General features: G+C 48.5%; 2 protein-coding genes across 4 annotated transcripts in view; one reads left to right on the top strand and one right to left on the bottom strand.

Annotated features, from left to right (window-relative positions):
• Positions 1–14,863, top strand: part of STN1 (STN1 subunit of CST complex) — a 30,121-nt gene extending 15,258 nt beyond the window's left edge. For all 3 annotated transcript variants that reach the window (XM_077258515.1, XM_077258518.1, XM_077258516.1), the window contains exons 3-10: positions 101–196; positions 1,279–1,350; positions 9,032–9,196; positions 9,592–9,721; positions 10,933–11,092; positions 11,433–11,546; positions 13,225–13,297; positions 14,243–14,863. In XM_077258515.1, the coding sequence (XP_077114630.1) occupies positions 101–196; positions 1,279–1,350; positions 9,032–9,196; positions 9,592–9,721; positions 10,933–11,092; positions 11,433–11,546; positions 13,225–13,297; positions 14,243–14,400 (968 nt within the window). In that variant the 3' untranslated portion in view covers positions 14,401–14,863. The remainder of the gene's footprint in view (positions 1–100; positions 197–1,278; positions 1,351–9,031; positions 9,197–9,591; positions 9,722–10,932; positions 11,093–11,432; positions 11,547–13,224; positions 13,298–14,242) is intronic.
• A 545-nt stretch (positions 14,864–15,408) lies between these two features.
• Positions 15,409–26,361, bottom strand: part of A2M (alpha-2-macroglobulin) — an 82,377-nt gene continuing 71,424 nt past the window's right edge. The window contains exons 32-36 of the mRNA XM_077258511.1: positions 19,387–19,477; positions 19,222–19,290; positions 17,329–17,431; positions 16,031–16,075; positions 15,409–15,544 (exon numbers count right to left, since the gene is read on the bottom strand). Of these exons, the coding sequence (XP_077114626.1) occupies positions 15,519–15,544; positions 16,031–16,075; positions 17,329–17,431; positions 19,222–19,290; positions 19,387–19,477 (334 nt within the window). The 3' untranslated portion in view covers positions 15,409–15,518. The remainder of the gene's footprint in view (positions 15,545–16,030; positions 16,076–17,328; positions 17,432–19,221; positions 19,291–19,386; positions 19,478–26,361) is intronic.

The following is a 26,361-nucleotide window of genomic DNA, read 5'->3' as shown; positions in this document are numbered from 1 at the left end:
TAAAAATGTAAATGTAAATATATACACCATATGTATTTATAGATTTATTCTATTGTGTATTTATATTATATATATTATATGTTTATTGATCTGATTTCAGGAATCTTTTTCTACAAGGGTCATCCCATCAGACAAGTGGATATATTAGGAGCTGTGGTGTCGGTCAGAGAGAAGGACGCGTTCTACAGCTACGGAGGTATTATTGCTGTGTACTGGACGCACCCATACATATCACGTAATGGTCACTGTTGCTTGGCTGTAACATTGTATCACTGTACAGAATGTAAATCCTACTCTCCTGCGGTAAACACTTAAAGGGAATCCGTCAGCAGGTTTTTGTTATGTAATCTGAGAGCAGCATTGCGTATGGGTTAAGACCCTGATTCCGGTGATCTTACTTGCTGCCGTTTGGATACAATCACAGTTCTCTCTGCTGCAAATCTAGCAGAGCTCGGAATGCTGAGCTGTGTATGACTCCGCCCCCACAATGCCGATTGGCAGCTTTCTGTGTACACTGTGCATGGTGGGGGTGGGGTCACCCAGAGCAGTTGACTAGGGGGCACGAGACGCTTAGTCCTCTCCTGATAATCTCTTGCTGATAAACCACTAATTTTATCAAAATAGCCAAATACAGTCTAGTAAGTAACACATGACTGGAATCAGGGTCTCGGTCCTTTCATAAAACAGCTCTTAGATTTCATATTAAAAAAATATTATTTATTCTTATATCCATACAAGTCTGCTCATATTACCCATGTGATCCCAGAATGATCGATTTTATTTTAATGATTCCCCCCCAGTCTGTCAGTATGGCATTTCATTTTGCATTTATATGCTTTCAGCATGGGAACTCATCACTGGCACATTTGCTTGATTACCCAAACAATACACCCTTTCTGATTTCACACTTACTACCCTCCTGTTTGTGGGCCGACGGCCAAACTGCCCCACCCATCCCCTTCCTCCTCCGCTGTCTGCCGCCGACTAATGGATCCGTTTCCTGCTCTTTCCTTACTGTTCTAAAAGCTGTATAGTCCTAGCAGATTGATAAGAATGACTGACAATTTCCCTATGTAGTCCTTAATGAATTAATGAGTTTTTTTTTTTTTTATTATTATTATTATTATTATTAAGGGTCTAAAAAATTCTGTAATTGTCAAAGTGACTCCTAATGTGTCCATCACTAGTTACTACGTACAGTAGATATATGGACTGTATTTTGCACCCTCACATTTTGCTTTTATGTGTTTTCTTGTCTTTTTGTGTCTTCTCATTAAGTGGATGACAGCACCGGAGTTATCAACTGCACATGCTGGAAATCCTCCGGGCCAAAATGTACCTCATCTTCAGGTGAGTCGTCACTTAACAGTCATGGCCGAAAGTGCTGGCCCCCATGAAATTGTTCAAAAAATGAAGTATTTCTCCCTGAAAATTATTGCAATTACACATGTTTTGTTATACACATCTTTATCTCCTTTGTGTATTGGAACAACAGAAAAAATAGAGGGGGAAAAGGCAAATTGGCTATAACTTAACATAAAATCCCAAAAAACTCTCCAAGGTGAAGCTATCGGTGCGGTCTGCATCACTTGTTGTTTGCCTTCGTAGAAATGACCTTCGCATTTATAAAACAGTTTCCCTATCCATCCTACTAAGCAAAACAGCGGGATGTTTGCACTTCGCTTTATGTTTCTTTAGTCAAAGAAGTTCCTTGATAAAGTTTATGTGCTCGTTATTGTTTGTCTCGATTCAAGAAGTGAGGTCAATGCTGGGAAGCCCAAGCTGGAAAACACAGAAGAAGAACGGCTTATTAACATGGGGGTCGAGACATAGGATCTATAAACATAAGGATGAATGACCTCGGGGAGATCAAAACATCCAACACCGCGGAGACACCATCACGTGTTTCTCAATGCAAGCAATGAATATAATATATATATATATAATATAATGAGACATAGGATCTAACTGCGGGGACACCAGCGTACTTTGTGCACTTTAAGACGCAGACAAGTGGCAGCAATATCTTCGCTTATGTAGCGTACTTTGTGCACTTAAGACACAGACAAGTGGCAGCAATATCTTCGCTTATGTAGCGTACTTTGTGCACTTTAAGACACAGACAAGTGGCAGCAATATCTTCGCTTTTGTGACTTGTCTGAGATTGCTGACGCACATGTTGTCGCCTCAGTCTTACGAGAACACCTTCTCATGATATACCGAGCCCCCAGATTCACCATCCGTGGGATCATGGGAAGTCCTTCTTACAATCCACCATTTTTTATTTTTTATTTTTTACAAATTAGATCTGAAGTTCTGCTGCCTTACATACGGTTGCACCACATTTCAGTCTGTTCCATGGGACCATAAGTTTCTCGGACATAGCGAGAGCCCATACAGTCCGAAATTGTGCATATTATTGCGCCAGTGTCTAGAGAATACCGTATAAGTAATGCACTAATCTATAGGACTATAGGTCCCCAAATTCTAGAAGCCACTGCAGACCACTAGGCTCCTGTGCCGATAATAAGCGTCCATATTCCATACAGAAGAACGATGCCGCCCCCTGCTGGCAGCAGTCAGTACAAACAGTCATGTCTGACTACTGGGTTTACACTACAGAACGTTCATTATGTAAGAGTAGAGGAACACAACCATTTTCTCTTTTCTCTCCATCCAAGAAAAACAGTCTGATTATGCTGATCAGAGTTTAAGCAGTTTTTGTCTGAGATGGAGAGAAAAAGTAAAAAAAACCACACTCACCCCCACCATTCTGTCAGTCCGTGAAAATCAGACCGCACTCAGATGGCATCCGACTGCAATGTCGATTTTTATCCGACACCCGGATCAAAATTAGATAGGTCACAGTTGTTTTTTTTGTTTGTTTTATTTCATTTTATTTCCACGGACTGCTAGGTCCAAGTAAAAAAAACCTCAGACATGTGCACAGCGCCATAGAGTATCATGGATATGCGTGCTATTGGTGAAAACCACTTGTAGCCCTCATCTGAGATGAGCGGTCAGGTGCACGAGGCACCACCGAAAAGCTGAGGCTGCTCCTCTGAATGCGGGAGACGGGGGTGGATTGTACAATCTGCCATGTCGCTTACTAACAATATAATATTATTTGTAAATTCATTTTGCCCATTTTTTTCCCAGAAAAATCACAAAAGTTCCCAGGAGCCTCCAAAACAGAGAGGATTTAGACTATAATGGCTTATGTTCCAATTTAACTGATTTTATGATTTTAATCCTTATGGACAGTGATATACAGATACATCAGTGACCATACAGATAAAAATCATAAAATCCAAAAAATAACAATAAAATATATAATATATACAGTATATAAAAAAAGTCATTTACAATTTTTCTAGTTTTTTTTTTTTTTTTTTTACTGAAACCCTATATCTAATATATAATTGCCTAGAATACTACTTCCTGCAATTTGTGCCAACTTCCGTGGCTTTGTCCGGAGCTAATGTCCGGAGCTAATGTCCAGAGATAAGTGACGTCACCAGTGTCCTACACCCAGGCAGAGCACAGTGGCCCCAGGCAGAGCACAGGGGCCCCAGGCAGAACATGGGGCCCCAGGCAGAGCACAGGGGCCCCAGGCAGCATATGTGGCCCCAGGCAGAGCACAGGGGCCCCAGGCAGCATATGGGGCCCCAGGCAGAGCACAGTGGCCCCAGGCAGAGCACACACCAAATCGGAGGCCGAGGGGCCCCGCCAACCAAATCGGAGGCCGAGGGGCCCCGCCAACCAAATCGGAGGCCGAGGGGCCCCGCCAACCAAATCGGAGGCCGAGGGGCCCCGCCAACCAAATCGGAGGCCGAGGGGCCCCGCCAACCAAATCGGAGGCCGAGGGGCCCCGCCAACCAAATCGGAGGCCGAGGGGCCCCGCCAACCAAATCGGAGGCCGAGGAGCCCCGCCCACCAAATCGAAGGCCGAGCGGCCCCGCCCACCAAAGCGGAGGCTGAGGGGCCCGGCCCCGCCCACCAAAGCGGAGGCCGAGGGGCCCCGACCACCACATCGGAGGCCGAGGGTCCCCGCCCACCAAATCGGAGGATAAGGGGCCCCGCCAACCAAATCGGAGGCCGAGGGGCCCCGCCAACCAAATCGGAGGCCGAGGGGCCCCGCCAACCAAATCGGAGGCCGAGGGGCCCCGCCAACCAAATCGGAGGCCGAGGGGCCCCGCCAACCAAATCGGAGGCCGAGGGGCCCCGCCAACCAAATCGGAGGCCGAGGGGCCCCGCCAACCAAATCGGAGGCCGAGGGGCCCCGCCAACCAAATCGGAGGCCGAGGGGCCCCGCCAACCAAATCGGAGGCCGAGGGGCCCCGCCAACCAAATCGGAGGCCGAGGGGCCCCGCCAACCAAATCGGAGGCCGAGGGGCCCCGCCAACCAAATCGGAGGCCGAGGAGCCCCGCCCACCAAATCGAAGGCCGAGCGGCCCCGCCCACCAAAGCGGAGGCTGAGGGGCCCGGCCCCGCCCACCAAAGCGGAGGCCGAGGGGCCCCGACCACCACATCGGAGGCCGAGGGTCCCCGCCCACCAAATCGGAGGCCGAGAGTCCCCGCCCACCAAATCGGAGGATAAGGGGCCCCGCCAACCAAATCGGAGGCCGAGGGGCCCCGCCAACCAAATCGGAGGCCGAGGAGCCCCGCCCACCAAATCGAAGGCCGAGCGGCCCCGCCCACCAAAGCGGAGGCCGAGGGGCCTGGCCCCGCCCACCAAATCGGAGGCCGAGGGGCCCCGCCCACCACATCGGAGGCCGAGGGTCCCCGCCCACCAAATCGGAGGCCGAGGGTCCCCGCCCACCAAATCGGAGGCCGAGGGTCCCCGCCCACCAAATCGGAGGCCGAGGGTCCCCGCCCACCAAATCGGAGGCCGAGGGTCCCCGCCCACCAAATCGGAGGCCGAGGGTCCCCGCCCACCAAATCGGAGGCCGAGGGTCCCCGCCCACCAAATCGGAGGCCGAGGGTCCCCGCCCACCAAATCGGAGGCCGAGGGTCCCCGCCCACCAAATCGGAGGCCGAGGGTCCCCGCCCACCAAATCGGAGGCCGAGGGTCCCCGCCCACCAAATCGGAGGCCGAGGGTCCCCGCCCACCAAATCGGAGGCCGAGGGTCCCCGCCCACCAAATCGGAGGCCGAGGGTCCCCGCCCACCAAATCGGAGGCCGAGGGTCCCCGCCCACCAAATCGGAGGCCGAGGGTCCCCGCCCACCAAATCGGAGGCCGAGGGTCCCCGCCCACCAAATCGGAGGCCGAGGGTCCCCGCCCACCAAATCGGAGGCCGAGGGTCCCCGCCCACCAAATCGGAGGCCGAGAGTCCCCGCCCACCAAATCGGAGGATAAGGGGCCCCGCCAACCAAATCGGAGGCCGAGGGGCCCCGCCAACCAAATCGGAGGCCGAGGGGCCCCGCCCAACAAATCGAAGGCCGAGCGGCCCCGCCCACCAAAGCGGAGGCCGAGGGGCCCCGACCACCACATCGGAGGCCGAGGGTCCCCGCCCACCAAATCGGAGGCCGAGAGTCCCCGCCCACCAAATCGGAGGATAAGGGGCCCCGCCAACCAAATCGGAGGCCGAGGGGCCCCGCCAACCAAATCGGAGGCCGAGGAGCCCCGCCCAACAAATCGAAGGCCGAGCGGCCCCGCCCACCAAAGCGGAGGCCGAGGGGCCCGGCCCCGCCCACCAAAGCGGAGGCCGAGGGGCCCCGACCATCACATCGGAGGCCGAGGGTCCCCGCCCACCAAATCGGAGGCCGAGGGTCCCCGCCCACCAAATCGGAGGCCGAGGGTCCCCGCCCACCAAATCGGAGGCCGAGGGTCCCCGCCCACCAAATCGGAGGCCGAGGGTCCCCGCCCACCAAATCGGAGGCCGAGGGTCCCCGCCCACCAAATCGGAGGCCGAGGGTCCCCGCCCACCAAATCGGAGGCCGAGGGTCCCCGCCCACCAAATCGGAGGCCGAGGGTCCCCGCCCACCAAATCGGAGGACCAGGGGCCCCACCAACCAAATCGGAGGCCGAGGAGCCCCGCCCACCAAAAGTAAGTGCGGCCCCAAAAGTAAGTGCGCCCCCGGGTGCAAAAGTAAGTGCGCCCCCGGGTGCAAAAGTTAGTGCGCCCCCGGGTGCAAAAGTAAGCGCGCCCCCGGCCCCGGGTGCAAAAGTAAGCGCGCCCCCCAGTCCCGTGTGTGAAAAGTGCTGCTGTAAAGCTGGTAGCGCTGTTCAAGCACCATGTATTTCCTTTAGGAAATGCCCATCTAATATATAATTGCCTAGAATACTACTTCCTGCAATTTGTGCCAACTTCCGTGGCTTTGTCCGGAGCTAATGTCCGGAGCTAATGTCCGGAGCTAATGTCCGGAGCTAATGTCCGGAGCTAAGTGACGTCACCAGTGTCCTACACCCAGGCAGAGCACAGGGGCCCCAGGCAGCATATGGGGCCCCAGGCAGAGCACAGTGGCCCCAGGCAGAGCACAGGGGCCCCAGGCAGCATATGGGGCCCCAGGCAGAGCACAGTGGTCCCAGGCAGAGCACAGGGGCCCCAGGCAGCCTATGGGGCCCCAGGCAGAGCACAGTGGCCCCAGGCAGAGCACAGGGGCCCCAGGCAGCATATGGGGCCCCAGGCAGAGCACAGGGGCCCCAGGCAGCATATGGGGCCCCAGGCAGAGCACAGTGGCCCCAGGCAGAGCACAGGGGCCCCAGGCAGAACATGGGGCCCCAGGCAGAGCACAGGGGCCCCAGGCAGAGCACAGGGGCCCCAGGCAGCATATGGGGCCCCAGGCAGAGCACAGGGGCCCCAGGCAGAGCACAGGGGCCCCAGGCAGCATATGGGGCCCCAGGCAGAGCACAGGGGCCCCAGGCAGCATATGGGGCCCCAGGCAGAGAACAGTGGCCCCAGGCAGAGCACAGGGGCCCCAGGCAGAACATGGGGCCCCAGGCGGAGCACAGGGGCCCCAGGCAGAGCACAGGGGCCCCAGGCAGCATATGGGGCCCCAGGCAGAGCACAGTGGTCCCAGGCAGAGCACAGGGGCCCCAGGCAGCTTATGGGGCCCCAGGCAGAGCACAGTGGCCCCAGGCAGAACATGGGGCCCCAGGCAGAGCACAGTGGCCCCAGGCAGAGCACAGGGGCCCCAGGCAGAGCACAGGGGCCCCAGGCAGAGCACAGGGGCCCCAGGCAGCATATGGGGCCCCAGGCAGAGCACAGTGGTCCCAGGTAGAGCACATGGGCCCCAGGCAGCCTATGGGGCCCCAGGCAGAGCACAGGGGCCCCAGGCAGAGCACAGGGGCCCCAGGCAGCATATGGGGCCCCAGGCAGAGCACAGTGGCCCCAGGCAGAGCACAGGGGCCCCAGGCAGAACATGGGGCCCCAGGCAGAGCACAGGGGCCCCAGGCAGCATATGGGGCCCCAGGCAGAGCACAGCGATATTTTGGACCACTGTGCGGTGTTTCAGACCCCCTGTGTGATGTCTGGGGCCCTGTTCTTAAGTATATTAAAGATTAAAGTAACATATATTAAAGTATATTATAGATCAAATTTGACACCTTTATGAGCACCATTGAGTGATATACTCAAGAATGACATAATTTTTCAACATTTTATGGTTTCAAACTGTAAACACTCAGAGTTTTTTTTACTTCAACCAGAAAACCTTAACGGTTCATAAAAAACTTGACTGTTCAGGATATGATAAAAGTCATAGTATTCTGAATCTTTAACTTATAAAGATACCTTTACATGGGGTGATTATTGGTTCCAGAGAGGCTTTCGGCCGATAATCGTACACATGGCTGGTGACAGGACAATACAATATAAACGTTCAAAGGTAAACACTGATAACATTAAAATCTAATATATAATTGCCTAGAATACTACTTCCGGCAATTTGTGCCAACTTCCGTGGCTTTGTCCGGAGATAATGTCCGGAGATAAGTGACGTCACCAGCGTCCTACACCCGCTCAGGGTGGACAAAGATATATGCCTTCGTGGTGCGCGGCACTTTTCTGATTGGTTGCCGCCTGCCGCGAGCGACCAATCAGAAATGTGCCGTACTGTCAAGAATTGTCTAGAGCTGGTGAGTGCAGCCATTTTTTGTTCTTTCTTACTATTATTTATTAATTGTATTATTCTTACATTTGAATAAATAAAGTATATATGGATTCTAGACTCCCGATTCTTTAGAATCGGGCTGCCATCTAGTTATTATATATTTTTTATTCTAAAACACGGTGTCTTCTCAGGTTGTTTATTTATATCAATGGAAACCTAACTTGAGATGACTTCATTGCTGCCCTCCAGGGGGTATGTGTGGCATTTTACCCCCCTAAGCGCTCCTCTTATACTGCCCAGCCCCTCTCCTCCGTATCTGTGTCAGTGATGTTTTTGTCCCTTTTTTCGACAGTAATAAATTCCCATCCTATAGGGTCAATGCAATTGTTCTCCTGTTGTTTGAGCCAATAATATCCCTGTAGCTGCCATGTCTGCGGTGCGGCATGCCTTGGGGCTCATTTTGATTTGTGGCATTAAAAGTTGTATGTGACCGAAGTAATTCATTGAGTCCTATCTGCTAGAACTATAATTACATGAGGCCATTGCAAAAGTCTCAGACCCTTAGAAATCAATGTAATTATCAGTTTAATTTTGAAAATAGGACGATCCTAGGTGCCGGTAATGCTCAGCATGTAGAAAACGGAGCCGAATGGGGTCACGGAGACGGATGGGGTCACGGAGACGGATGGGGTCACGGAGACGGATGGGGTCACGGAGACGGATGGGGTCACGGAGACAGATGGGGTCACGGAGACAGATGGGGTCACGGAGGTGGACGGGGGTCACGGAGGCGGATGGGGTCACGGAGGCGGATGGGGTCACGGAGGCGAATGGGGTCACGGAGGCAGATGGGGTCACGGAGGCGGATGGGGGTCACGGAGGCAGATGGGGTCACGGAGGCGGACGGGTCTGTTATGTCTGCTATCGAGCAGAAGACTTACTACTTACCCTTCATCCTGTCCATTGGTTTTTTTAGACGACCAGAAAAGTATATCCGAAGCCAAGGATCTGGATGGGTTGATGCTAGAGCTGTACAGACACGAGAGCAAGAAAGCCAAGATGGAGATTGGTGATGTGATCAGAGTTCGAGGTTATATCAAGGTCTTTAGAAACCAGAGAGAGGTCGTCGCCTCAACATTTTGTAAGTAAAGTCATATTTGTAGAAAAAAAATATATAAAAAGGTGCAATTAATATTGGGCTACTTAACGAGAGGGAGCAAAAAAAACAAGTAAATTCCAAGCGCTCCGGATTTATAAGGAGCCGTGCGCCTTCTAATACAGTTAGTGCAATTCACTGAACTAACCCCTCCGCTTTATTAAAATAAAAGGCCATAATAAATGGAGCAGTCACAGTAAATGTGTATAAAGAATTACATAAACATGCTGACAGCAGCTTCTTTCCATCATGCTTTACACTGCAGCAGTTACCCATTGTACGTTCACCGGGATAATATCGCTGTAAAGTCTAAGCAATACAATTACCAATGAGAAAACCCATTAACGGGGGATTTATAATGAAATCCATTATTATTTTAGATAAAGTGGATGACCCCACCCTGGATGTGCAGATCACGCGGATGCTGGACCTCCCGCACCTCTACGGAAATGTCTATGACAAGCCCTTCGTGGTCCCCGACCACCTGACGGATCCATCGCATGGACGCTCGTAAGTTTTCTGACCTCTAAGTAGGATTTTGCCTTTCTACGAGTCGTCTCGGCCGCCTCCAAGCATCATTACGCTCACAAGGGTTTTCAGATCCCGGTATAAGATTCATATGGCTAAAAAATAAATTGTCACTCACCGCCCCTGTACTGCTGGTTATAGGGAATCGCTCAGGTGTCTGTGGTGCGTGGAGGGTGAAACTCGTGCACTGGAAAATGGTCTAATAGTCTGATACAGAGTCACTCCGGATTAGGAGAGACCTTATATCAATCACCATTATAATACGCACTGCAGGGAATTGGGCAGTGGGCTCCAACATTAAAAGCTAGACGTGATGATCGCTGGACGTGATGTGTGATGATGGTTAGATATTACTACGTGGTGTGTGATGATGGTTAGATATGATTACTACGTGGTGTGTGATGATTGCCATATAATGATTGATAGATGTGATGATTGCCAGGTGATGTGTGATGATTGCTAGATGTGATGATTGCCAGGTGATGTGTGATGATCGCTAGATGTGATGATCGCTAGATGAGATGTGTGATGATCGCTAGATGTGATGATTGACAGGTGATGTGTGATGATCGCTAGATGTGATTATTGCCAGGTGATGTGTGATGATCGCTATATTTGATGATTGGTAGATGATCACTGATGATCACTAGATGTGATGATCGCCAAATGTAATGATCACTAGGCAGTTGGGTGATGGTCACTGTGTGTTATGTGTGTTATGTATGGTGATTGCCAGCTGGTGTGTGATGATCGCTAAATGTGGTGATTGCCAGGTGATGTGTGATGATTGCTAGATGTGATGATCGCTAGATGTGATGATCGCTAGATGGGATGATCGTCAGGTCATGTTTGATGATCGCTATATTCGATGATTGGTAGGTGGTCTCTGATGATCGCCAGATGTAATGATCACTAGGCGGTTGGGTGATGGTCACTAGCCGTTATGTATGGGGATTGCCAGCTGGTGTGTGATCACTAGACTTGATGATATCTAGATGTAATGGTTGTCAGGTGATGTGTGACGATTACTAAATGTGATGATTAACAGGTGTTGATCGCTAGATATGATGATCGCTGGGTTATGATGATCACCAGGTAATGTTTGATGATCGCTAGAAGTGTCGATCGCCAGGTGGTTTCTTTGTTAAAAAAAGGATTTTCCTCCTCATTGTCGTCTCCTCTTGTTACACCAGACACGAGGACGTGTTGTCACATTCTGGTCTCGTTTTACAGCTGAGTGAAAAAATAAAGGAGTTTCTGGATGAAAATCAAATTTCTAATTTTTACCAACGCGAATTGGAAAGTGTGCCATCCTTACTGTCCACTGCCACCAAACCAAGCCAAAAGTTAGAGGTGAGGGGCCGGTGTGTGCCTGTCATACGTAGCCACACTGCTTGTGCTGAAGAATGATTTCATTGATGTGACCACACAGATAATGGGTTCTCTTTAAAATGGGACTAATCTGTCAAAAAGACACGTATTGGAAGTAAGCAGATGTATAATGGGGCTGCTAGGTAAATACTGAATATTGCAGAATATTGCAGATAATGTACCGCTGGTAATGGCGGCTGACACTTCATATAATAAAGAATTGGCGTTATTATGATTATTATTATGATTATTATTGGGGTTTTTTTTGCTTCTGGATTTTGTATAATTTGCTGGTGACATCTACATTGCTTTCTGTTATCAGGAGGGTTCGAGCGTTACATCCAAAGAAATCCATAATGTATTCAAAGAAGCCATACATCTACTTCTGGAAAAGGGCATGGTGTACCTGAAAGGCCAGCAGACCCGCGTGTACCAGGTCAGAGACGGGACTAGTGATGGGCGGCAGGGCCGTTTTATATTGTGCTTGGCTTATGATCTGGTCGTCATGATGGATGACGATAAAATACATGGGTGATAGGATGATCCATGAAGGAGCAGAATTAAAGGGAATGTTTTACACAGGACCTGACACCAGATCAAAAGTGACCAGTTTTCCTTTCCCCTTTAAAAAATAAAATCCACCATGCGGTCCCAGAGATATCGGCCTTTTTATTCGGCACTAGTTTTTATGGTCTTTCCAAGGGGCGTGGCTCACTGGATCCTCTGGGGCGTGTCCGATTACTCTGCAATATTACCCTGTGGGCACCGCCCTCCTGATAAAGACCATAAAAATCAGCACTAAATTAAAAAAAAAGGCCCATATCTCGAGAACAGCATGGCAGATTAAAAAAAAAACCTTGAATACTTCAGGGAGAAGCTGGAATAAAATTAGGGCAAAAACTGTCCACTTTTCAGCTGGTGAGATATCCTCTTTAAATATAACTTTTATGGCTTGTTAGTCAAGCTAAGATAGAATTAAATAAACATATACCCTGCTGTAAGTAAGTAAAACGTAATTGTGCATACAAACAACATTGGGTACGTAGTAAACACTGACTTTGTCTGTTTAGTGGCCAGTGTGAACGTGCTCCTACCCATTGTATGTATACCAACTTATATTACAGTTCATTTGTTTCGGTGAAACTTGTCCTGAGAGTCTGATCTGTGGCATCCAGCCACGTGATCGCTCTACCCGATCTCTAGGATGAGAATGTTCTGTCCCAGTCATAAATGATGAAGTGGTCTTCAATTGCAGCAGAAAATATTTTTACATTAATAGCAGGACTGATTGTGACATGAAAATAATGCCATTGCATACGTTAATAGTGACCTTGTTAATTTCAAACTGAAACTTTTATAAACTTTCATTCCTCCATTAATTTTCAGATGCCCCAATATGCAGGTTGCAATCTGATCCAAGTTTCAGATTTTTCTTTTGTGGGAGTGTCTGTGCCGGTAATATAGGCTGGGTGTGAGCTGTGTGTGTATCCAGGGTGCTATTTGAGCACAGCTTCTATCCTGAAACATAACATATCTTCATTTGCATTCCTTTTTTTTTCTTTTAAACTGATTTCTCTTCCCTCCCTAGGACTGTACATCCTTTCTTCCCTCTACACACTGCAGACATCAATATATAACCCCTGGAGGGTGCGCAATTTTGGCCTGCTCTTCTTTCATTGTCTATGGGACTGCCAGAAATAGCGGCAGTCCTATATACCATGAATAGAGCATGGGCTAATCATGTGAACTTGACTGGTTTCCAGAATGCCAAACTCTGGGTCGCTGGGGGTCCGACTACTGTAAGCTATGTCTAGTACAACAATGAGGGGCTCTTAGCAGGTGCTGGTGCCCCTCAATCTTCTGATCATGGGGTTCTCAGACAACCAATAATTAAACTCCTAAATTCAAAAACAAATTATTTAAGCTCTGACATTGTCAATATTTTGATTGGATTTTTTTTTTTGTATATTTTTGTTGTTAAATATGAAGATCTTGTTACTATATGTAACAAAAATTTATATTCCATTCAGATACAGGAAATATATATATTTTAGCCATTAAAAGGTATCAACCACTGAGGACTCTCAATTCTAAATATGTTCCATTTCATGCAGGTAACTGATCAGGACAATGAGTTACATAAGCTAGCGCTGAGCATCATCCAGGAGGATTGCCGGAGGCAGAGACGTAAGTGATGATTTCTGCCCCATTTTCAGAGTCGTGTTTGAGTCATTTTTGCTGAGATGTTTTACACAGAAAGAGGCGGCTGCCATTGTCATACATAGATGTCATCGCCACCTGCTGGTCATTAGTAGGTATTACAGAGCAAAGCGGAGGTGGAATATTTCTTGTATTAATGTAGCAGGAGCTCATGTGTTTTGGCATTAATGTTACTAGATGAAGGGTCTTTTAGCCTTAAAGATAACCTGTCATGAGCATTAACCCCGATTTCTGCAAAATCATGCAAAAAAAAATAGATAAAAGATTTCTTGTTTTCTGAATTCTTGTTTTCACTTAATAGAATAAATGGAAAAAATGGCCGACTACAAATGCATTTTCATAAAAAAAAGTTATGTGGCTCATATTTATCACTTATCTGTTGGTTGTTAGTGGCGTGTATTCCTGATGTGTAGTTTTGTTTTTTGTTTTCTTATGTAATACAGTATGTGTCCAGTAACCATGTGTTTTAACTACATATTTACCTTTTTTGTTTAACATTTGTATTGATTTTTATAAATGATAGTGTATTTATATTTGTTATTCAATATGTTTCCCAAGAGGTTAGTAAAGATCTCTGTGGGGACGCTGTGTCAAAAGCCAGTGGGCGGTTAGGAAGGGGTTAAAAGGGTCGTCCCAAAACCAAAATAATTCCCATAACCACCGGATAGGTGGCAAACGTATATTCTGTGGGTGTCCGACCAATAATGAGAAGTCGGGTCCTAAAAACAAATTCAAGGTGTGACTGAAGCGTCAGTGAGCATGTGCGACCATCTTCCATTGATGAAGCCGTGGTCGCACATGCTCATTCGCACACAGGATTTTGGGCCCTCTGCTGTTGGGATCAGTGTGGGGGGTGGGGATTTTTTATGCATGTCTCCTGATTAATTAATAAGTCCTCTCCTTTTTCTTTAGACGCTGATAAAGGCTGCCATTTTCTCCACATACTGACCTGCGTGCAACAGACCTTTGGTTCCTGCATCAGTCAAACCGTCCTGCAGCGCGTCGTTGATGCTCTCGAAAGGAACAGCGACATTATTAGCACCATGGAAAAATATTACACGTCCTTCTGATGAAGGAGACAGAATGCCATGCAGTGGCGTAGCCAGAGTCCGATGGGCTCCGAGGACGCACATCCAGTTGAAGTTTGCAATGGCGTTGGCGGACCCCTCACTGGCACGGGCCAATCGTTGCGCCCATGATGCCATGTACCAGAATGGGAAGAAATGAAATTTGGCCTTCATCCAAACATGCGCCTGTCGGATCGCACATAACTGATATAGGACTTCCATTGTATGGGAATTCGGATTTTTTTTTTCTTAAGATATTGTACTTTTGTTATACAGGTGCAGCCCTGGTAATGGAGGCCGGCGGTAATCACTGCAGTAATGATGGGCTGCAGGACCAGATAGTGAAGGCGCCTCTTGTCCTAAAAGACTGATTTGTAATCATGGATAACCATAGTCTATCTGTAATGATTATATTTAATGTGCGCTTTTTTTATTTTTTTTTATACAACAGGAATATTATAATACATTTTCAGATAATATATAAATATAATGGTCATTTTTATCTATCTACGCTATGTATTAGAACTCCTCCACGTTGCCCTTACAGGATCTTTTATGATCTATATCCAAGAGTTATTCATAGCTTTAGTAGCGCTCGCTCATCTGGGAAGGCTTTCTATGAGATTTTGGAGGCTTCTGTGGGAATTTTTGCTCATTCATCCAGAAGAGCATTTGTGAGGTCAGACCCTGCTGTTGGGGAGAGGCCAGGCTCCAGAGTCCATTGGTGGCAGCTTTACACCACTCCTTCCATCGCTTGGTGTTGTGCTTGGTGGTGTACGGCTTGAATACAGCTGCTCGCCCATGGAAACCCATAATATGAAGCTAGGGTATGTGCACACTGGAATACAAGTATTTATTAAAAAGGGCAAGTTAGATCTCAAAGATCATCTTTTGTCTTTCTAACTATCCCATGATAAACTTTACATAAGTGATTAATATAAAATCCACCAGACACTTTATAACAGATAAGGTGTTTTAATATGTCTCACAAATCATGTAAAACGTTAACATATAAAAAAGAAACCTTGTGATATTTTGTATATATAGTGGAACGGGTGAATGCTCAATATCTGACTAGTTCTGTATCCGAATGTTCTCATCGTCTTCTTTTCCCTCCTGTACTACTCAGCGTTCTGCATTTCATCTCCTGGGAAAATGAAAAGTCAATTGTTATAAAAATGCCAAAATAAAGAATTAATAGCAATGCCCTAATATTCCCAGAATGTTTTTTCTTTTACCCATAGAAATGATTCAGAAATTATCTGTGGAGATGGCAAATCCTACACTGACCCATCAGACTGCGGTTCCTACAGGAATGCCCCTTCGGATAAGGAGAGTGATGCCAATATTAGTACTTTAATACATTACTCTCAAGGCCTTTGAGGCATTTTCCCATAGTAAGTAAAAAAAAAAAAAAAAGTAACCAAACAGTTTGGTTAATTTTTTTATATGTTGTAGGCCCTTTAATTCTGTTCAGATCAGTGAGGGTCAGAACCAAACAGCCCAAAATTAATAATGAAACCCAATTATTGCAATAATGCTGTTTTTTGGTACAGATGCAGCTAGAACCTCTGCACCTAATATAGTTTTCCCTCTTTCAAAGCCACTTCAGTTCAGATCTGCATTTCCTTACCATTTTTACTGCAGGGGTGGTAATATTTTGTCACGGCGATGTCATCTGGAAGAGAAGAAAATAATAATTATACCAGACACAGCTGTATAATAATATCAGCCATAGAGATGGAAATGCGTGGAGAGAACATTGATGCAGTAATAAATCGCTGTGCTTTACTGCACCCACCACTAGGGGGAGCTAGCCGCAAATGGAGTTATCTAGCTGCAACTGAACTGTGTAAATCTGTCTGCCGTGAGCGCCCCCTAGTGGTAAACAAGCTCATAATTTAAGACATGTCAACTATCAGGCTAATCTGAGGCTTAGCAAATTACTGTGCCTGCAGATGGTATTGTATGGGTCTGTGTAATAATGCTCTTCATCACCCATTCTTGTCCTTCATCTCCCATATCTGCCACAGGCAACACCAGATGCAGAGAGTGAACCGTGATACTTAAGTACTGTAGCTAAACAAGGTCAGTAAGTGGGTATTTCAGGATTTGTAATAGTGTTTGGAACTGGTCTGGGGTCTGTAAACTAGTGAGGCTGGTCTAGGGTCTAAGTATATAAGGGGAAGGAAAGAAGTATTCATTCTTGGGGAAAATGATCAGGGGTTTGTATGTAGGAGTGGGTCTGGTCCGGGGTCCGTATTACAGAGTGGATTTGACTTGGGGTCGGTATACAATATGGGTTTGGTTTGGGGTCTGTACTACAGGCTGGATCTGACTTAGGGTCTGGTCTGGGGTCTGTATTACAGGCTGGATCTGGCTTAGGGTCTGTATCCAATATGGGTTTGGTCTGGGGTCTGTATTACAGGCTGGATCTGACTTGAGGTCTGTATTACAGGCTAGATCTGACTTGGGGTCTGGTCTGGGGTCTGTGTTACAGGCTGGATCTGACTTAGGGTCTGTATCCAATATGGGTTTGGTCTGGGGTCTGTGTTACAGGCTGGATCTGACTTAGGGTCTGTATCCAATATGGGTTTGGCCTGGGGTCTGTGTTACAGGCTGGATCTGACTTAGGGTCTGGTCTGGGGTCTGTATTACAGGCTGGATCTGACTTGGGGTCTGGTCTGGGGTCTGTATTACAGGCTAGATCTGACTTGAGGTCTGTATCCAATAAGGGTCTGGTCTGGGGTCTTAATAAAGGATCGGGTCTATGTGTTTCTGTTAGGAGATCTGGTATGGGAACATTATTTGGGAATGTGGACTTCTGGTTTCCATTTTTGGATTCTCCCTGATATCTTTTCTCAGATGTTGGCGATTATGTTGTATACTTACTATCAGGGACTGCATGCACAGATCTATAGTGCCCGTTACCTGTCTCATAGTAGTCTAGGATGGTAGCGGTGGCCGCCTGGAGGTTACTAACAGGAATGTCTCGTTCCACTGAGAATCTGAAGAACTTTCCGGCTTTACCAAGCTGATACAACAGAAAACAATGGCGGCAAGTTAGTACATGGTAATATTACATGTAATATTGCTCCAAATCTAGTGGCAATAAATACGCTGGAATCTTAATAGGTAACTTAATCCAAAATCCTCTGTCCACACTATTGAGTCCATTCTGCCAGGTTCCCTTTGCCTTTTCACTACCAAAAATAAAAACAAGTAAAAAGTCCTTCTTGAGTTCTACGGCCATGTTGACATGTTCAGTATTTGGTCAGTATTTGTAAACCAAAACCAGGAGTGGAACAATCAGAGGAAAAGTATAATAGAAACACGTCACCACTTCTGGATTTATCACCCACTCCTGGTTTTGGCTTACAAATTCTGATGTAAAATACTGACCAAATACTGCTAGTGTGAACGTGGCCTAATACTGATAGTCAATCACGTTGTGTAGTTGCCGTGACTGGTACTGCAAGTTGTCGCTCATGCAAGTGAATAGGAACGAGCAATCAGTACCATTCATGGCCACTACACAATGTACGGAGTGGCGCCACTTCCTGGGCGCTGCGGCCTCTTTAAGCAGCTGATGATGGTTGTGATCAGGAATTTGACTATTGCTGATCTGATATGGATTACTTATCCACATATTAGGTCATTAACATTAAAGTCTCAGAAACCCCTTTAAAGGGACTCTGTCACCTGAATTTGGCAGGCTATGTAAATGCCCTGTGTCCGATCCGATGGGCGGCGTTTCCTCTTCTTTCATTCACCCCTTCCTTCCCCGCTGTCCGCAATATTTTCTTGAATTTGAGTTTCCTCCATAATTCACGCATGTGCAATGCAATCTTGCCTCGCACACGCGCAGTATGCTTTGCCCAACTGCGGGCAAAGCAGAAAAGAATTACTGCGCATGCGCTGGCGCACTATGTCCTGGAAGTATTTCTCTGTGTTCCGGGATATAGTGCGCCGGCGCATGCGCAGTAATTCTTTTCGGTTTTGCCCGCAGTTGGGCAAAGCATACTGCGCGAGGCAAGATTGCATTGTGCACGCGTGAACTACGGAGGACACCTACTCAAATTCAAGAAAATATTGTGGACAGCGGGGAAGGAAGGGGTGAATGAAAGAAGAGGAAACACCGCCCATCGGACCGGACACAGGGCATTTACATAGCCCGCCAATTCAGGTGACAGAGTCCCTTTAAATTTGATGGACTTATTTTGAATTTAATTAATCATAACTGTCATTGCACCATTAATATATATGTGCCACATGACACCTAAGGGTGTAATCGAAGTAAGAGAAGTCGATCACTCCATCGAAATCCCCTGTGACCATAACGCTGGGTGCCAATGGTTGCCCATTATACCAGGGAACTAATCAGGACTTAGAGTTGAGCGAATTTGTTCGGATTCAGTCGCCAAATCTGAATTTGCCTTATTCATGCCATACCCTATTCGTGCCGAATGTATGTTTCTTGATCGGTTCCGAACATATTCTGTAATTTCTACTCCCATTTGATTCTAATGACGTTTTGCTGTGTTCGACGAATATTGCAAAAACATAGTTGGGGGCCCTTCTGAGAATTTTGCATTGAGGTCCACAAGCTATCACTGATCTTTAACCGCAATAGTCCTTTCCTATTGGACAAAGTGACCTTTGTGGCCCCTCTAGTCTCCAGGGCCGGGATGCGAATGAATGTAACTCTTACAATCAGGGGCGTAACTATAATGGGTGCAAGAACATAATGACTTGACGTCTACGCCTGGCGTTCACCCTGCACGCAGTGTTTGTGAGAGTCCAGAAGACGAGAGAGGAGCTCACCTTCTCAAAGTACGCGATCACCTTGTTGGGATGCGCCTCTGACCTGCTAACCAAGTTGCTTCTACTTAGCTGAAAAAAAACAAAAGAGTAATTATCGATGACATGATTTTATTTAGGAAATCCATACATGTTACACCGTGATTATATCGCGAGCGTTGGCTGTACCTGTTGGACAGAAGACTTGACCGGGGTGTATCCGGACGGGAGCCTGATTTCTACCAGTGCCATATTTGAGTGCTCTCTCTTACCAATGTAGCTGTGGGAACAGATTGTACTTTTGTTATTTTGCGTGTTTTTTATAGATGAAACATGGTAAAAAAGTAATAAAAAAATATAAATGGACCACAAAACTATAGCAAGTGCCCGTGTGGCACACTACTGCTGGTGTCAACCTCGAATAAAGCTTTCACTTTTTGCCAGATGCTTCCATGAGCACTAAGTCTGTCCTGCCACCTGGGAATGCTGGACTAAATCTACCTCGCTCTTGGTATCCGTGAGAGCCTAGCCTTCAGGCCTCCAATGATCAGCGTTTCATATCCTAGCCTTACATTGACTTGTATTTTGTATTTTGTATTTTTATACATGTGATATGATTATGTGCCAATTGATGTTTGTACTGGTTTTAATTATGTTTTACATGTTTTGAAGTTGTCATGTGTCAATAAAAATTCCCCTTTGATATTAGTATATTATCATGTTCGTCTCATTGTGCGTGGTGTGCATTGTTTGAGCAGCTTCTTCCTTTTTTTTGTGTATCATATCCTAGCCTTACATAACATTATGGTGTGAAACTTGGTGTCCTGTGAATGTTTGGCTGTGTCCACCATAAGTCCTCATATGTGGTACAGGAGGAATGGCCGCACCTCGCCAACCCACTACAGTTACACCTCTCCCTACAATCACAATTCCAGATTTTGTGTTAATACAGATTTTGGATTTCATCCCAATCAACATCTGTCCTTAAATTTTGTGCATCGAGCAAGAAAATTATTGTCTGCAAAAAGGTTTAAGGTTCCTTCTCTTAAAAGGTTTGGTTTAGTGAGTTGTGCCCAATGGATCCCTTTGATCGCCATAATATGGGTGAGTTTTTGCAACATCCATAACACCTAGCAATGGATCACCACTAGTGTTGAGCATTCCGATACCGCAAGTATCGGGTATCGGCCGATACTTGCGGTATCGGAATTCCGATACCGGGATTCCGATACTTGGCGCGTATCGGATACCGGAATCGGAAGTTCCATGATTCAAAATTCAGAAATTCAGCCAATGAGAAAGATTCCAAGTGTGGGCACATCCTGTTTAGCATGGAGGGCATGAAACTACTGGCAAGGCTGTGATTGGCTGCTTAAATGATGTCATGATGCAGTTTAAAAGTCGCTGGCGCCATTTTGCGATCACTCTGCTGTGAATTCAGTTAGTGACAGGGCGCTGTTTGCTGACTGAGGGACAGTTTAGAGATAGCGATTTGCTTCTTTGTGCTTTCCAAAGGCTAATTTAGCAACCGCTGTGTTCACCTACTAATCACCTTCCTTTTGCCTTGTAGCGCTGTTTTCACAGCGATCTGCAAGGTCTCTCTGTGTGTGTGTGTGAGTGCAGCCCACTCTCTAGTCTGAGTGCAGCCACATAGGCCATCCATAGCTGGTTGTATTCAGTTCAGGGAGGGTGGTTCATTGCCTCATACTGTCCTTTTTTTTTTTTTTTTTGAAGTAGTGCAGGCTGCTGCACATTTTTTCCAAAAATTCCTATTAGTGTCTTTCCACCCGTCTCCAGCTAATTTGTGGAAAAACACTACATAGGATAAAGTAGAGGAGGGTTTTTGGGCCTTGCAGCGCCGTTTACGGCTGTCTGCACGGTCTCCGTGTGACTGCAGCTCGCCCTGTAGTCTGTGAGCAGCCGTAGCTTGGTTGTCTCCAGCTCAGGGTTGTTCACTGCGTCATACCGCCAAATCAATTTTCATTTTGTTTTCAAGTAGTGTAGTCTGCTGCTAATTAATTTAAAAAAATCCTATTAGTGTCTTTCCACCCGTCTCCAGCTAACTTGTGGAAAAACACTACATAGGATAAAGTAGAGGAGGGTTTTTGGGCCTTGCAGCGCCGTTTACGTCTGTCTGCACGGTCTCCGTGTGACTGCAGCTCTATCCGTTGTCAGTTCAGGCCCAAAAAAATAAATAAATAATAAAGTTCACCAAACACACCAGTTACACCACTTTACATTTGTGTAGGCCACATTAGCTCATATTCAAGTCTAGTCCACACTTTAGAAAATTAGTGTGTCTTATACCTGTTAGGAGGAGTTGCTCAGGAATAAGCACACAAAGCCGTTAGTACTTTTCTGCTTATCTTTATCAGTCAACCAAGATGAAGAAGGCAGTGAGTAAGGCACGTGGGCGTGGGCGTGGGCGCGGAGCAGGGAGGGGACGTGGGGATTCTGTGCCTGCTGCGGGCACCGGTGAGTCATCAGCACCCACTTTCACAAGGGAACAGTCGTTCATGCGCAGCTTTGTCGCCGAGCGCCGTACACCGCTGCTGCGTCAAGACCAAATTGAAGCCGTTGTGGGATGGATGGCAGCTAATGCATCAACTTCCATTAGTGCCACATCCTCTCAGACACAGAGCACTGGAGAGCAGCCATCTGTCTCTTCACCACCTGCAAAATTGCCCAGGCAGACAGAGATCCCAGGACAGGAGCAGTCTCTACTTCTGTTCTCTGAATCATCTCTTGGCTTGGAAACAGGGGGCCAGCCAAGCAGCATTGGAGAAATGGAAGAAGAGGCAGGGTGCAGTGATGCCCAACCGCTTTTTCTGTCTTCCTCTGAAGAGGCGGGTGGGCCAGTGGCTCCGGTCACCACCTCGCAGGCCGCATCAGCTGATGATGACACTCAGGTGCCACTTACTGGTGCGTGCTCTGCTGCTGAGACTACCCAGGAGGAGCAGTTGGGGGCAGAGGGTAGTGTAGATGATGAGGTCCTTGACCCATCTTGGCGTCAGGGACAGGAAGGTGGTGGGAGCAGCTCTGAGGAAGAGATTCCCCGTACGGCCCAAAGAGGGAGAGGGAGGGGGAAGACTGCGGATCCTGCAGCCTCCGCTTTGGCACCCGTAAGGAGCATGTCTCTTCCAAAAGTCAAAAGGGGGGCTCCCAAGACTTGCAGTGCCTGGTCCTTTTTTGACACAGTTGCAGATGACATTTGCTATGTCAGATGCAAGGTGTGTCATCAAAAAATCAAAAGAGGTCAAAAAGTCGCCAACCTCAATACCTCCAACATGTGGAAACATGTGCGCAACAGGCACCCGGCGGAGTTAGACAAACACACTGAAGAGCTAGGCCAACCAACAGCGGCAGCTACCACCTCTTCAGCTCGTGTTGCCTCTTCCTCTAGCTCACACGCAGCTGGTTCGGCTTCCTCCCAGGATCGCCGTGGAAGAACCTCTGGCCCTGTTGTCCAGAGACCCGCTGTCATTCCACCCGCAGCACCACTTTCCCAGTCAACCACACACTCCCAGCCCAGTCTACAGCCATCGGTAGTACAGGCATGGGAGAAAAGGCGGCCTTTCTCGTCAAACCACCCACGAGCACAGGCTCTGACTGCAGGCATTGCCAAACTTCTGTCACTGGAAATGCTGTCATTCAGGCTGGTGGAGACTGACAGCTTCCGTGACTTGATGTCATTGGCAGTCCCACAGTACAGTGTGCCCAGCCGCTTTTACTTCAGCAGGCAAGCCGTCCCTGCCCTGCACAAGCATGTTGAGGGACACATAAAACACGCGCTACTGAACGCCGTCAGTAGCAAGGTCCACCTCACCACCGATGCGTGGACCAGTCAACATGGACAGGGGCGATACCTTTCCCTCACTGCCCATTGGGTTAATGTAGTTGAGCCGGGTACAGACCGTGCGAGTGGCGCAGGACGTGTCCTGCCCACTCCAAGGATTGCAGGAATCCATTCTGTACGCATTGACTCCTCCTCTTACACCAGTTCCTCAGAATCATCGCTGCAGGAGCCGTCACAGTCCACCTCCACATGGACCCGTGATGAACGTGTACCTGTTACGACCGACATGAGCACAGCCGTGGCCAAACGTCAACAGGCCGTCTTGAAATTAATTTATTTGGGGAATCGTAGCCACACAGCGCAGGAGCTCTGGAATGCCATCAAGCAGGAGAGCGATGTGTGGTTTGAGCCAGCGAATCTCCAGCCAGGCATGGTAGTGTGTGATAATGGCCGAAATCTGGTGGCAGCCCTGGGCCTCGGCAACCTCACTCACATCCCATGTCTGGCACATGTGCTCAATTTGGTCGTGCAGAGTTTTTTGAGGGACTATCCGGATCTTGATGCACTGCTGCACAAGGTCCGCCTAGAGTGTGCTCACTTGCGGCGTTCCAGCACGGCAAAAGCGCGCATTGCGGCTCTGCAGCGCCGACACCGCCTGCCGGAACATCGCATCATATGTGACCTACCTACCAGGTGGAATTCCACGTTACATATGTTGGAGCGGTTGTGTGAGCAGCAGCAAGCTGTAATGGAGTACCAGCTGTATCAGGCGCAAAAAAGTCGCAGTCAGCGCCGTACAGACTTCACAACCACAGAGTGGGCCACTATGAAGGATGTCTGCCAGGTTTTGCGTCCCTTTGATTATTCCACGCGGATGGCGAGTGCAGATGATGCACTAGTCAGCATGACTGTCCCCCTTATCTGCCTGCTTGAAAAATCACTGCAAGCGCTAAGGGATGATGTTGTGGAAGAGGTGGAGGATGAGGATTCACCACTTCCATCATCTTCTGGACAGTCAGCGCCACGTGGTTCCTCACAAACGCGTAGGCAGGGGACAGTTTGTGAGGAGGATGAGGAGGAGTCAATGGAGGAGGAAGACATCCGTCCAGAGGAGGGAGTTCCCGAATTGTCCAGTACTCAGTGTGTACAGCGAGGGTGGGGTGATGACGAGCGGGCAGAGATCACGCCTCCAGCTGGGGACAGCGTTTCTTGGGCAGTTGGCAGTCTGCAGCACATGGTGGATTACATGCTGCAGTGCCTGAGAAACGACCGCCGCATCGACCACATTCTCAACATGTCTGATTATTGGGTGTTCACCCTCCTCGATCCTCGCTACCGGGACAACGTAGAAAGCCTCATCACACCGTTGAACCGGGAGCGAAAAATGCGGGAGTACCAAGACACACTGGTCAGTTCCATCATCTTCTCCATTCCAACTGAGAGAAGTGCTGCTACTGCATTCCAAAGCAGCTCAGTGCGTCCAGGCAGTGGTGGAGGCTCTGCACAAAGAGGGAGCAGAAGCAGTGCCTCTGCCCAAGGCAAGACCAGTATGGCCCAACTGTGGCACAGTTTTGTGTGCCCCCCACAAAAGTCTACACCATCACAGACGGCTCCAGTCAGCAGGAGGCAACGGTTCCGTCAGATGGTGACAGACTACATGTCTTGCCCTCTTGCTGTACTCCCAGACGGCTCTTCCCCTTTCAAGTTTTGGGTCTCAAAGCTGGATACATGGCCAGAGCTAAGCCAGTATGCATTGGAGGTGCTGTCTTGCCCTGTGGCCAGTGTATTATCGGAACGTGTCTTTAGTGCTGCAGGTGGTGTACTAACTGACCGTCGCATGCGACTATCCTCCGATAACGTTGACCGGCTTACTTTCCTGAAAATGAACAAGGCCTGGATCTCGCAGGAATTTGCCACTCCTCCTCCTGATTAAATAATTAGGTCACTGTATACGTTATCCAGGTCTCCTGTTGTGTTCATCTTTCTACCACCTGAACTTAAATTCCTGGGCTCCAACACCGCCAGTTGAGGCTCAGACGTGCCGTCTGCACAGTGAAAACATACGACCCAGTGTTATTGGGTTTCAGTAACGTCAGCTGATCCCCAGCTGTGTAGCCGGCAATGTGTCATGCGACCGCCACGCTGACACAACAACTGAAATGTAAGGGAATCTGTCCCCCCCCCCCCCAAGGCGTTTGTTACTGAAAGAGCCACCTTGTGCAGCAGTAATGCTGCACAAGGAAAAAGGTAGCTATTTTGGTTTTGCTCCTTGCACACGCAAAACTTAACACTTATAAAATGTGTCCACTGATACCGTAAAACCGTCCCGGAGGTGGGACTTTCCTTCGTAATATGACGCAGCACAGCCGTCATTCCTACCCCCCCGGCGCCGCGCCCCGGCTCCTCAGCGTTGTTTGATTCCGTCCCGGAGCCTGCGCTGTTATGTTATCCCGTGGCCAGGCACACTTAGCGCTGCCCGTCTTCTGGCATCATTTGGTGTCAGGCTGGCTGCGCCTGTGCGGCCACGCTGGCCGAGAGCCCGCCTCGCAGTGTCTTCTGATTTAATCCCACTGGGGGCCTGGGATCTATGGACATGCGCAGTGCATATCTGAACCTCCACCTCTCACTCATCTCCCTATGGCTTCTTCAGACTGTTCGGTGTCAGCTGGTCCCTAATAGCATGCCACGGCCGTGACACCGCACAGTCTGGAAAAGAAGCCGTAGGGAGGGGAGTGAGAGGCGAGGATATGCACTGCGCATGGCCATGGATCCCAGGCCCCCAGTGGGATTACATCAGAAGACACTGCGAGGCGGGCTCTCGGCCAGCGCGGCCGCACAGGCGCAGCCAGCCTGACACCAAATGATGTCAGAAGATGGGCAGCGCTAAGTGTGCCTGGCCACGGGATAACATAACAGCGCAGGCTCCGGGACGGAATCAAACAACGCTGAGGAGCCGGGGCACGGCGGCGGGGGGGTAGTAATGATGGCTGTGCTGCGTCATATTACGAAGGAAAGTCCCACCTCCGGGACGGTTTCACGGCTTCAGGGGACACATTTTATAAGTGTTTAGTTCTGTGTTTGCAAGGAGCATGATGAAAAGAGCCACCTTTTCCTTTTGCATCTTTTGTGCTGCACAAGCTGGCTCTTTCAGCTACAAACGCCTTGGGGGGGGGGGTTAAAGGTTCCCTTTCGACTTTCTCAGGCTTCGGCCTACATTGTGTTCCTCTGCTTTTCCACCTGCCCCTGGGCTCCAACACCGCTAGTTGCCGTCCAGAAGTGCTGTACGCACAGTCAACAGTCCCTCCTCTGTTATTGGGGTTCAGTAACGTCAGCTGTTCCCCTGCTGTGTGTGTGGCAATCCCTCCTAC

This window comes from Ranitomeya variabilis, chromosome 4 (genome assembly GCF_051348905.1).
Source record: "Ranitomeya variabilis isolate aRanVar5 chromosome 4, aRanVar5.hap1, whole genome shotgun sequence".
Classification (NCBI taxonomy): domain Eukaryota; kingdom Metazoa; phylum Chordata; class Amphibia; order Anura; family Dendrobatidae; genus Ranitomeya; species Ranitomeya variabilis.
This window is presented reverse-complemented; position numbering and strand designations above follow the sequence as displayed.